The sequence below is a fragment of the Sturnus vulgaris genome, chromosome 12, assembly GCF_052056855.1.
Source record: "Sturnus vulgaris isolate bStuVul1 chromosome 12, bStuVul1.hap1, whole genome shotgun sequence".
Classification (NCBI taxonomy): domain Eukaryota; kingdom Metazoa; phylum Chordata; class Aves; order Passeriformes; family Sturnidae; genus Sturnus; species Sturnus vulgaris.
The window spans coordinates 19367735-19378300 of record NC_142254.1 but is presented as its reverse complement, the minus strand read 5'-3'; the positions used below and the strand labels follow the sequence as shown (position 1 = coordinate 19378300).

At 58.0% G+C, this 10566-nt stretch overlaps 1 protein-coding gene and 1 long non-coding RNA gene across 2 annotated transcripts; both read right to left on the bottom strand.

Moving 5' to 3' along the window:
- Positions 1–532: 532 nt before the first annotated feature.
- Positions 533–4646, bottom strand: GINS2 (GINS complex subunit 2). The gene is made up of 5 exons (XM_014874438.2): positions 4387–4646; positions 3577–3691; positions 2807–2906; positions 1615–1741; positions 533–1173 (listed from the first exon to the last, which is right to left on the bottom strand). The coding sequence occupies exons 1-5, from the start codon at positions 4474–4476 to the stop codon at positions 1048–1050; spliced, it is 558 nt and encodes a 185-aa protein (XP_014729924.1). The 5' UTR covers positions 4477–4646; the 3' UTR covers positions 533–1047.
- Positions 4647–6407: 1761 nt separating this feature from the next.
- LOC106852099 (uncharacterized) lies at positions 6408–10286 on the bottom strand. The gene is made up of 3 exons (XR_015806364.1): positions 10155–10286; positions 8106–8194; positions 6408–6777 (listed from the first exon to the last, which is right to left on the bottom strand). It is a non-coding gene; the product is annotated as an uncharacterized LOC106852099 (long non-coding RNA).
- Positions 10287–10566: the final 280 nt, after the last annotated feature.

The window sequence follows — 10566 nt, the reverse complement described above, 5'->3', positions numbered from 1 at the left end:
CTCTTCCACAACGACGGCAAGGAATCCTTTCTCCGTTGGGAACTCAGCCCTGCTCCGAGCATCCCCAGCCCTGCTCCGAGCATTCCCGGCAGCTCCTGCCGTCATTCCTGCCATCCTTCCCGCTGTGCCAGCCCTTGGGGGCACGGCCCAGGCAGGCAGGGCACAGATGGCAGCGGGAGCCTGGCCCAGATGCTCGGGGAAGGGCAGCGCTGGCAGCCTCGGGTGCCAGGAATTATTACAGCTGCCATCAGCACAGCCCTGCTCCGGCCAGAGCCTGCCTGGATCCTGCCTGGATCCTGCCTGGATTCTGCCTAAATCCTATCTTGATCCTGCCTGAATCCTATCTTGGTCCTGCCCTGGATCCCATCTTGATCCTGCCCTGGATCCTGCCCTGGATCCCATCTTGATCCTGCCTGGATCCTGCCCTTGCCTGTCACTTTGCTGCAGGGAAACGGGGCCAGAGCCAAAGGAGAGCTGCAGGATTTTCCAAGCATTGTTTGTGACACAGCTCAGGATTAATTTGATGCCGTTCTTCAGCTGCAGTTATTTTTTTTATTATCGCTATTTTTTTTTTACAGACAAGTTTCAGATTAAAACCCCAATTACAAAAATAAAGATGGATGATATTCTGGTGTTTCCCCACAGCCTGGTATCTGAAAGGGAAAACCATTTTCTTTTGTCCTTCTCCAAAGAGCAGATGGATCTGCTTCCCAGCTGATCTCCCCAGCAGACACCTCATTGCCAGCACATCTTCCTTTTTTTTTTTTTTTTTTTTTTTTTTCCCCCAAGGCTCTGAGAAAATCCATGGAAGCACCGCCTCGAAATTTACGGCTTTCAAGGCAGTGTGTGGCCTGTGCTGCCCTCAGAAGTTCCCTCGCTGAAAGTACAACCCGAGAGATCCGCCCAGCGAGTCACCGCCTGCACCGAGGCTCTGGCGATGCTCAGGCAGCTCTGGAGCAATTCCCATCCGGCCCCGAGGGGAGATTGGAGGGTTGGGAGGTCCCTGCAGGGAGGTGGGAGCTGCTCCAGCTCCTTCCCAGCTCCCTGTCAGAAATCCTGGGACTGGGAGCTCTCGCCAGGCTGGAGGTTAGTCCGGAGCTTGTACATGTGATCCAAGGCTTGGGTAAGGAAAGTCCCGGTGGTGTTGATCTCCATCAGGGTTAAATTATCCAGCTAAGAGGGGAAAGAACAGGATCAGGGAGGACAAGGTACTCGGGAAGCAGCTCACAGCCCACAGTTCCCTTCGGTGACACCCCAAGGGACTGACCCAGCTGCCAGCCCTGGTCTAGAGCAGCACCCCAGCATCATTTCAGGAGCACTCCCCATTCCTGGAAGTGTTCAAGGACAAGCTGGATGGGGCTTGGAGATGCCTGGTCTAGTGGAAGGTGTGGAAGAGGGCAGAATGAGATCCAAACCCAACCCAAACCACTCCATGACTCCTCTGCTTCCCACAACGAGCTGCCCCTGCCCCACGAGGCTCAACCCACAACTCCAGTGACGCACCCACAAGCCAGGACAAGCATGCCTTAAGCCAGCCTTTTCCCAGCAGCTCATCCCTCATCCCTCAGCAGCCCGGGGCAGCTGGATCCCTCCCGGGATGAGGTGCTGGCACACCTTGGCGTGAGCCTCCTGCTGGCGCACGAAGCTGTCGGCGGACAGGCGCAGCTTGGCCATGCGCGTGTCCCACGTGTCCTTCACCAGCGTCCGGATCTCATCCGCCCTGGGGATGTTGTCAGAGGCACTGGGACAGGGAAAGGAAAGGCAGGCTCACAGCAGGCTCGTGAGGGGTGTGTGGTTATGTCACTGAGTGGTGTTGTCACCATCTCAGCCCCGCTCCCTCGTAGGACGGTTTGCTAAAAACTTGTGAGTCCACATTAAAATCCTCTCTGCTCCTTGTCCTGCTGGGATTTCTGGGACGGTTTCCTTCCCCAGGAATGCTCAGCTCCAATGCAGCAGCTGGCTTTTACTAGAATCCTTCTGCTCTTTAATTGCCCACCTGGTATGAGGCGCACAGAGGGCCCCAAACCTGGCCAAAGCCACGGCCAGCTGGGGAATCCAAGGGCTCAGGCACTACGAAATCCCCTGCTCAGGGCTCGTGGTGCTCCATCAGGGAGAATGAAGCTGGAAGGGCTGGATGGGATGTGCCACATCACCCCATTAAGGCCATTCAGCGCTGCCATCAGGGGCTGGGAGATGCGATCGATGCGCACGGACAGAGCTGTCAGGGTTGCTGGAGCGTGCTGGGAAGGAGCAGCACGCCAGGAGCCTCCTCTCCAGAGGAAAAGCCAGAGCTGGAATGCCCACCCTGCTTAATCGAGAGCTTAAAAAGTCAGCAGAGCCCTCGCTGAGACAAATACCAGCCAGCACATTTTACAAGTGAAATGCCTCAGCAGGCAGGAGCTCAGGCTCGGAATATCCCCGGCCTCCTGCTTCCCAGGCTGAGGAGAGAGGAGCTTTCCTCCTGAAGGAGAGCCAAGGAAGAAGCCTGGAGGCTGGAGGCTGCTGAACAGATTGCAGCCATGGAACGTGTTGTGGCTCCTCCAGGCCTCCACGCTGAGCTGCTGCTCAATAAAGCGGCACAGCCCCAATTATGAGGCCACGGAACAAGCGATCCCCAAGTTCCTGAGAGACAGAGTTACCACGAGGGAAGTGCTGCTGTGAAATCTTGGCAGGCTGAGGGGATAAACCTCCCTCAACTCTTCCTTTTACCCACCACCCTCCGGGGCTGCTGCCAAGCAAAGCTTGAAAAATCATCTGTGCTCACACGAAGTGGGGTGGAAAATGGCCCAGCTCAGCTCCTACTCACTAGTTCAGCAGCAGCTTGGTGAGTTCCATGTAGTAGGGACTGGGCATTGGAGTGAAGGTGTCTTCTTTCCGTTCCTGATCCCGGATTTCCTCCAGTTTTCCTAAAATACAACCAGGGGTGCTCAGGTTTTACCAGGCTTTAAATGCTCCAGGTGTGTTTTCCCCCTCCCCAGGGAAACCCACGTTGTTTCTGTAGGATCAGCTCAGGGTCCAAGCAATGATGTGAGGGCAGGAAAAGGCTCCTGTGGGAAGGCACACAAGGGAAATGGACACCTCCAAGAGATTTTCCCATGGAATTTGTGACAGGATGAGAGGAAACAGCCACAAGTTTTTCCAGGGGAGGTTCAGGTTGGATCTCAGAAGAAATTCCTGGACTAAAAGGGTGATTAAACAGTGGAAGGAGATGCTCAGGGAGGTTTGGAGTCCCCATCCCTGGAGGTGTCCAAGCAATGGCTGGATGTGGTACTCAGTGCTCTGGGTTGGTGACAAGGTTGGGCACAAGTTGGACTTGATGAGGTTGGTGGTCTTTTCCAGCCTAAAAATTTCTGGGATTCTGTGACCCAAAGTCCCTAAAGCTTCCTCTGAATAAGCCTCACCACCCTCAGAGTAAATAAAGAATTCCAGTGGTGGAACATGGAATCCTTTTCTCTCAGTTGCTTTGTGTTTTTGAATTAAGCTCCCCACTAATGTTGAAAAACGGATTATTTTTAATTTCATGCTTCCACTGCACCCACTGAAGGCCAGAGCTGAAGTCAGAGCCTCCGTCCTCACCAACATCCATCCATTCTGGGGGAATGAGCCGACACTTCTGCCTCTGCTTCAGATTAATGGCCAACCACACAGGCACTTCCACTGGCAAACCAGGATTGAAGGGACCCAGATCTCCCTGGAAAACAAATTAAGGATGAGAGGCAGGCAACCACCAGGCTTGGACTGCACAGAACTTGTCTGCTAATGTGCTGAGAGTTTCCAGAGGATTTGGAAAAGCCTGAGTCAAACATTTGATCCTGCATTTCCTCCTCTCACTTCCCAGAATTTTTGCTCTCAGATTTTTCCTCCTCTCCCTCAAGAAGGAATAACCAATGTTTCCAGTGTATTTTCTATTTCAAGGTGCTTCACAGGAGTTACAGCCACAAATTCCATCTCCCTGGCCATGCCCAGGACAGCCGGACACTCCCAGCAAGGGCTCCAGGGTTGCAAAGACCCCCAAATATGTGGGGGACAGCACAGCCCCCTCCCAAACCTCCTGGGGGACTGCACTGCCTCTTCTCCCAACCCCTCTGCCTGTCATTCCCGAATCCCTTCATCCCTCCGTCCCCATCACCCCAAATCCATCCCGAACCTTCCCCATCTCCTCCCCCTGTTCCCAAACACCCCAGACCCATCCTAATCCTCCCAGCTCTTGCATCTCAATCCCAAACCCTTAAAGCCAAATTCCCCAGACCTAACCCCCCGTCCCCGCCCCTAAAACCCACCCAGACCCTCCCCTGCCCCATAAACCCCCCAGACTTGTTCTCGGGCACCCCAAGCCGTGTCCCCATTGCCCCAGCCCCGGTCCCTGCCCAGCCCGGCACCGCCGACCCCGATCAGGTGAATCCGGTCCAGGCTGAAGTTGGGCACGATCGTCACCAGCTCCTTCTCGGCCAGGAACTCCACCTCGGCCGGCTCCATGGGCCTGGGGGGGGCCGAACCGGGATCGCACCGGGATCACAGCGGGATGGAACCCGGATCGCACCGGGATCGACTCGGGATCGCACCGGGATCGGACCGAGATCAGTCCGAGATCGCACGGGGATCGGACCGGGACGGCACCGGCACCGACCGGCCGCGCGCCCTCGCTCCCTATTGGCTGTGCAGCCCCCAGGCCCCGCCCACCGCGCCCCGCTCCCGCCTCCCCGCGCCCCGCTCCCGCCTCCCCGCGCGTTTTCGCGGTCTCCGGGAGAAGGCGGGACCTGGAGCGGGGAGCGCACGCTGATTGGCTGTCCCCCACTGTTGCCGTGGCGCACGCCTCTATGATTGGCTGATCTGCTCTCCGCGGGGGGTGGCCCGGATGGGGACACCGGGACCAATCACGGCGCTCCCCGCGGGCGCTCGGCCAATCAGCGCTCGGTACTTGTTGCCGGGGCGCCGTGGGAGTGGCGGCGCCCGACGCTGCCGCCCCCTGGCGGGCGGGAGAGGCAGCGCCCCGCGGGAACGCGACCCGGGGCTGGGATGGGTGACTCTGACTGTGATGGGTGACCCGGGCTGGGATGGGTGACTCTGACTGTGATGGGTGACTCTGGCTGTGCATGGCTGTCCCTGGGCTGTGCCCAGGCCCCAGCACTCGCCCTCCTATGCACAGACCAGCAGCAGCGGCGGCTGACTGTCTGTTCAGTGGCACCTATGCAGACACCCATGCTCAGGCACCTGCCATCACTCACCTGTCCTTTTCCTCTGTTTCCCATCCATCCACATCCATCCATCCATCCATCCATCCATCCATCCATCCATCCATCCATCCACACATCCAGCCACTCAGCTATTCACCCAGCCACCCATCCATCTATTCACCTATCCAGTCCTCCATCACTCATCCATGCTTCCATCTAACCACCCACCTATCCATCCATCCATCTGTCCATTCATCCATCATTCATTCCCATCCATCCACCCATCCATCCATCCATCCATCATTCATTCCCCTCCATCCATCCATCCATCCATCCATCCATCCATCCATCCATCCATCCATCCATCCATCATTCATTCCCCTCCCTCTATCCATCCATCCATCCATCCATCCATCCATCCATCCATCCACTCATCCATCCACCCAACCAGCCATCCCTTCACCCATCCACGCCTCCATCCACCTTTCCACCCCTCCATCCATCCACACCTCATCCATCCTTCCCTTCATTCACCCATCCATCCCTCCCTCCATCCGTCCCTCTCCCCACACCCAGCTCAGCCAAGTGGCTCCTGGATGATTTTTGGGGGCTGCATTCCATTTACAAGTCCCCATGGAAACTCCCCCTCACCGGACAAATCCACTTCTCCCCAATCCCTCTACCAAACCACCTTGGGCTCAGCCCTGGCACCACCCACGGAGTAACCACGACCCTTGGGATGAGTGCTAACCCCACCCTGGGGTGGGAGCCAAGCCTTGGGGACCTCCAACCCACCCCCACCATGGGTGGCACGAGGAGGGTCCCAAAGCCCCCATTCCCAGAGCAGCCCCCGGTGCCGCCGGCACGTGCTGGGCGCTCCAGGAACGTCTCCCCCACGCTGCGCCTCCCCTCGCGTGTCTTTTGCCATCTGCTGCTGTCATTAAAAAATTAAATTTCCATCTGCTTTCACACTCCCGCCTCTCCCGCCGGCTCCGGGTGCCGCCGCTCCCCGGGAATCATCGCCCCCGTCTCCCTCGCGGGATGCGGCCGATCCGGCGGGATGCGGGTGACGACGCCGAGTTCATTTTCCCGCTGCTGTTTGCTGAGATTCTTCAATCCCCACTGGAGAAGTGGGGGCCTCACTTTTGGGGGGGCGGCTCCTGGGAGGGTGGTGCTGGCGTATTTTGGGGGGCACAACCCACTCCCTCTGTGCCGACACAGCCAAACCGGGGGTGCAGAGCCCCAGGGATTTTATTCATCGTGGGGGGATCCCCCTCCCCGGCGCTGTTAGGAAAAGACACAAACCCCAGTCCTTGGCGTCCAAACCCACTCCGTGTGTCTCTAGGAGCTGCACCCTGCAGGCTGTGGCTCCATCCTGGTGGAGCAGGGACAGGTCCTGCCAGGCTGGGTGTGCCCCATGTCCCTGCTCAGCACTGGCTGCAGGGTGAGGGGCCCTCCCCGCGCCGCCCCTCGCGGGACAGCGTGGTCCCCGTGGGCGTGGGAGGTGTGACGATGATGGAGGGCACGTGCAGGTGCTTCTGTCCCGAGGATGCCGTCGGGGTCCCGTCGCTGCCGTTCCCGCTGCTCACACACATCTTCAAGCCTGGGGAAATTTGGGGGGATAAAAAGGAGATCAGGCACGGGGCTACAGCATCCCCCAGCTCCCTGCCCTCCTCGGTGTCTTTACGAGGCGCTGGAGAATCCACGGCATCCTCACATCTCCTCCCCTGGACCCACCTTGGATTTTGGGGGGTTTCATAGGTAGATCCCCCCCTCACCCGACCACCTGCCCAGCTCACCCCCCTGAGGGGAGCAGATCGCTTTAATCTGCTTTTTTAATCAGGAGAAAAGCCCCCGTGTGGCACAGGCGGCATCCAGGGAGGTTTCAGCTCTTCCCAAGCAGGAAAATGCCCGGAGGGGACAGACACTGATATTTTTAATCTCTTTTTAATTAAGGATAAAGCTCTGCCTTATGTAAGGGAGCTGGAAAAGGGGGAGGGTCTTTTCTTTTATTCCAGACTCCAAGCTCATCAGAGGGGTCTGGAGGCATGGGGGAATATTTTGAGGCTCTGTCTTGGATTTAGGGCAGGATTGGGATTCCCTTGCTGCTTGCTTCCCCTCTTCAGTTATCCCTTGTTGGACAGGGGGAGTTGTGAGACCTCAAACCTCTCAACCACTCCCTCCCAACATCCCTGATGCGGAGAGGGGACAGAGCTCATTTTTGGGTGATGCATCCAACTCTGTGCCCATCACAACCAGAATCCCACAGAATTTAGGCTTGGGGAAAGCCAGGGAAGAGGCAGCCCTGCATCCTAGAGAGGGATCCTCATTAAGTCCCATCCCTAACGACCCCAAGGACGATTACCAGGAGTCAGAGGGATGCAGAGCTAATGGGAGATGCCATATCCAGCCTTCGCCCTGCCAGGCCAGCAGCATTAAAAGCTCCCACTTTGCCCCAGTGCAGACATCCCTGACGCCATTCCCAGCCTAAATCCATTAAGAAAATTAAAGTTGGGGAAGAAGCTCCTTGTTGGAGTATCCCTGGGGAGGGTGGAGCAGTGGGGGATGCTTGGGGGAAAGCCAGGAGCTGGGACCCTGGCTCTGGGCTGACCCCTGCATCCCATCCACGTGTCCCTGAGCAGCCTTTTCCTGCCTCCAAGGAAATCCACCTGGTTTCTTGAAGGCTGCCCTTAACCCATGGATTCTCCAGAGCAACGGGTGTAGGACGAACACAGGACTGGGGGAAATAAAAGCTGGGAAAATCCTCTCTGGGCCACTCCAGGTGCAACAGGTCACCCGCAGCACTTCAGAAATTCCACCACACTCCCAAACTCCACCAATCCTGCCCACACCTAAATCCCCTCCAGGTACAACCATCCCTCAGACGCCTTCAGAGAGCAGCAACGCCGCAAAGCCCCATCCCAAGCTCACCTTTCAGGCAGGAGAACTTGAGCCCCATGTTTTCATCCTCTCAGCGGGATCCAGCTCTCCAGCTCCGCCGCCGGCCCTCGCCGCAGGCGCTGGGGAAGAGAGGAGAGGGTTGAGGGAAGCGATGCTGGCAGGGAGGAAGGAGCAGGAGCTAAAAGCTCACATCTCTCCCTGCGTGTCTGTGTCTACAGGAGCCCGGGCACCACAGGAAACGCGGCTGCTCGCTCACAAAACCACCAGTGATGTCACGGCACTTCAGTGACTCAATCTGGCCCGATAGGGTTCAGGAAGAACTTTTTGGGAGGGTGGAGAAGGAGCTTGCTGCTGGGTGAGGGGTCCCATCCCAGCTTCTCCACTCCTGGAGTCTGGGCTGAAAATATTTCTGGATGAGAAGGTTGTGAGCAGGAGGAATTGGGTTGGTTTTAGGTTGGTTCTTGCAGAGAAAACCCTGAGTCCATGCACGGAAACTCCCAGAGCTGCCTCCCTCGGGCTGAGCCAGAGCAGCTGCCAGGATGCTCTGCTGGAATTCAATCATCCTGCTCCTCTTGGGCATCCCTGATGCCCCAAGAGCTTCTGGATGGATGATTTCCACTGCGGGACATCATTTTTTCAAGATGCTGAAAAGTTTTCTGCGAAGAAAAGTCACTTTACTGGGAAATCTTCATCCCTCCTCCCACTGCTGCTGGGAAAAGCTTATTGAGATGAGGGTCAGTGACTCATTTTGGCTCTTCCAAGCTCTGGGCCACACAAAGAGCCAAGGAAAGCCTCTGCTCCCCCTGCCTGACCTCTGCCTTTCCAAGAAGCCCTGAGGTGGGTTGGCAGCAGCCAGCAAGGGGAAGCGAAAATTTGCTCTCTCTGCTTTTAATTCCGTATTTTTATCAGTTCCCCAGGTGCAGCCTGAGCTGTGACCCGCCCCAGGGCTGGGGAGTGGAGTCCTCTGCAAGACCTCACTTCGTAGCTCTCCTGGAGGCTGCCCAAATATCAATAAATCTGTTTTGAGGCAAATCCTGTGGATTTTGGCACCTGCTGGTGGCTCACACCACTCAGGGACAGAGGAGGGTCACGCTGGGGACACCCAGCTCCGTGCACAGGGGGTCTCCTTGGGATCTGATCCTCTGGGATCTGATCCTCTGGGATCACCCCCTGTGGTCAAACCCTTGCAGGACTCAGCAGCCCCCTCCCCATGGCTGAGGGCCGGATCCCGTCTCCAGAATTTGGGTAGAGAATTCCCCCTGGGATCACCCCAGCGGGATTCCTGGTGCTCGCTGCTGGGGCTCCAACTTCGCTCCCGTGTGCCAGCATCAGGCCAAAGGAATGTTTGCATCCCGACGAGTTCACGCTCCAAAAACCCCCAGACACTCATCGCGGGCCTCACTGGAGCGGGGACCGAGCTGCCCGGGCAGGGGGGACACTCAGAGGCTGCACCGAGGAGGGGACAAAAGGGACAAAGCTCCGAGGGGGTGGCACTTACCCGGTGCCCGGAGGGGCGATGCCCGCGGTCGCATCCCACCTCCCACCGCACCCGGCTGCTCCGGGATGCCGGAGCCTGGCAGGGGGGTTTCCCTGAGCAGGAGGGTGGCAGGAGGTGGCAGCCGGTCGGCTTTGGGTTTGGCGAGGTTGGTTGGGAACCTGGTTAATCAGGTTAGCGGAGCGCCGGCTCCTCCCATCCAGCCCCCAGTCCAACCCCATCCATGGCCAGCAAAGCCCTTGGGTGATGAGGAAACGCTGATTTACTCTCACCCCGCTGCACAAGCCAGTCCAGAGCCGAGAGACAGAGAGGAAGGAGTGCCCTGGGCTGCCAGCAAAGCCCCCGGGCATCCAACACTCCTACAAGCAGCCTGGGGGCTACCAAGTGCCCGCAAAGGGCCAGTGGGTGTCCACACCCAGCTCTGGCAAGACCCATCAGCATCTCTGAGGTCCTGATGTCAACAGACATCAACCTCTGGCAGCACCTCCACCTTTCACCAGCTTGCAGGAAGGATCTTTTCCCCTTCCCAGCCCCAAACCCAGCCTGGCAGCGGGAAGAGCACCAGGAGGCAGCGGGGTCCTCACCATTCCCAGGATGAGCGCTCCGGGTCGGGTCCCACCCCGCTGGGAGGACGCCCAGGAGAAGGCTGTGCCTCCGGAGCAGCCGCCTTCGCCCGCATTAGCAGCAGCCAGAGGCTTTTCCATGTTCCCCCTCCTCCGCAATTAAGAGGCGAGGCCCCGCGCCGGCTCCTTTTGAGCCGGAGCTGAAAAGCATCGGTTCAAATGCAGGGCGCCGGCCTGCAGGGAACGCCGGCAGCACATTAAACACCCCCCCGGCTGCGGGAGGGAGGGAATGGAAGGGAAAGAAAGCTGGGAACTTCACCCAAGGATCGGGAGAGAAGTGATGCCAGGAGTTTGGGAGGACCCCGATGGGATCACAGCCTCACCAAGCCCTGCTGGGATGGGCATGAAGGGCAGCAGGGAGATGGAACCGGTG

Excerpts from the sequence above, each read along its gene's own strand:
- GINS2 (XM_014874438.2), bottom strand. The coding sequence starts at position 4,476 with ATGGAGCCGGCCGAGGTGGAGTTCCTGGCCGAGAAGGAGCTGGTGACG. Across the intron at positions 3,692-4,386 it reads ACCGGATTCACCTGATCGGG|GGAGATCTGGGTCCCTTCAA; the intron begins GTCGGCGGTGCC and ends TTTGTTTTCCAG. Across the intron at positions 1,742-2,806 it reads ACCAAGCTGCTGCTGAACTA|TGCCTCTGACAACATCCCCA; the intron begins GTGAGTAGGAGC and ends TCCCTGTCCCAG.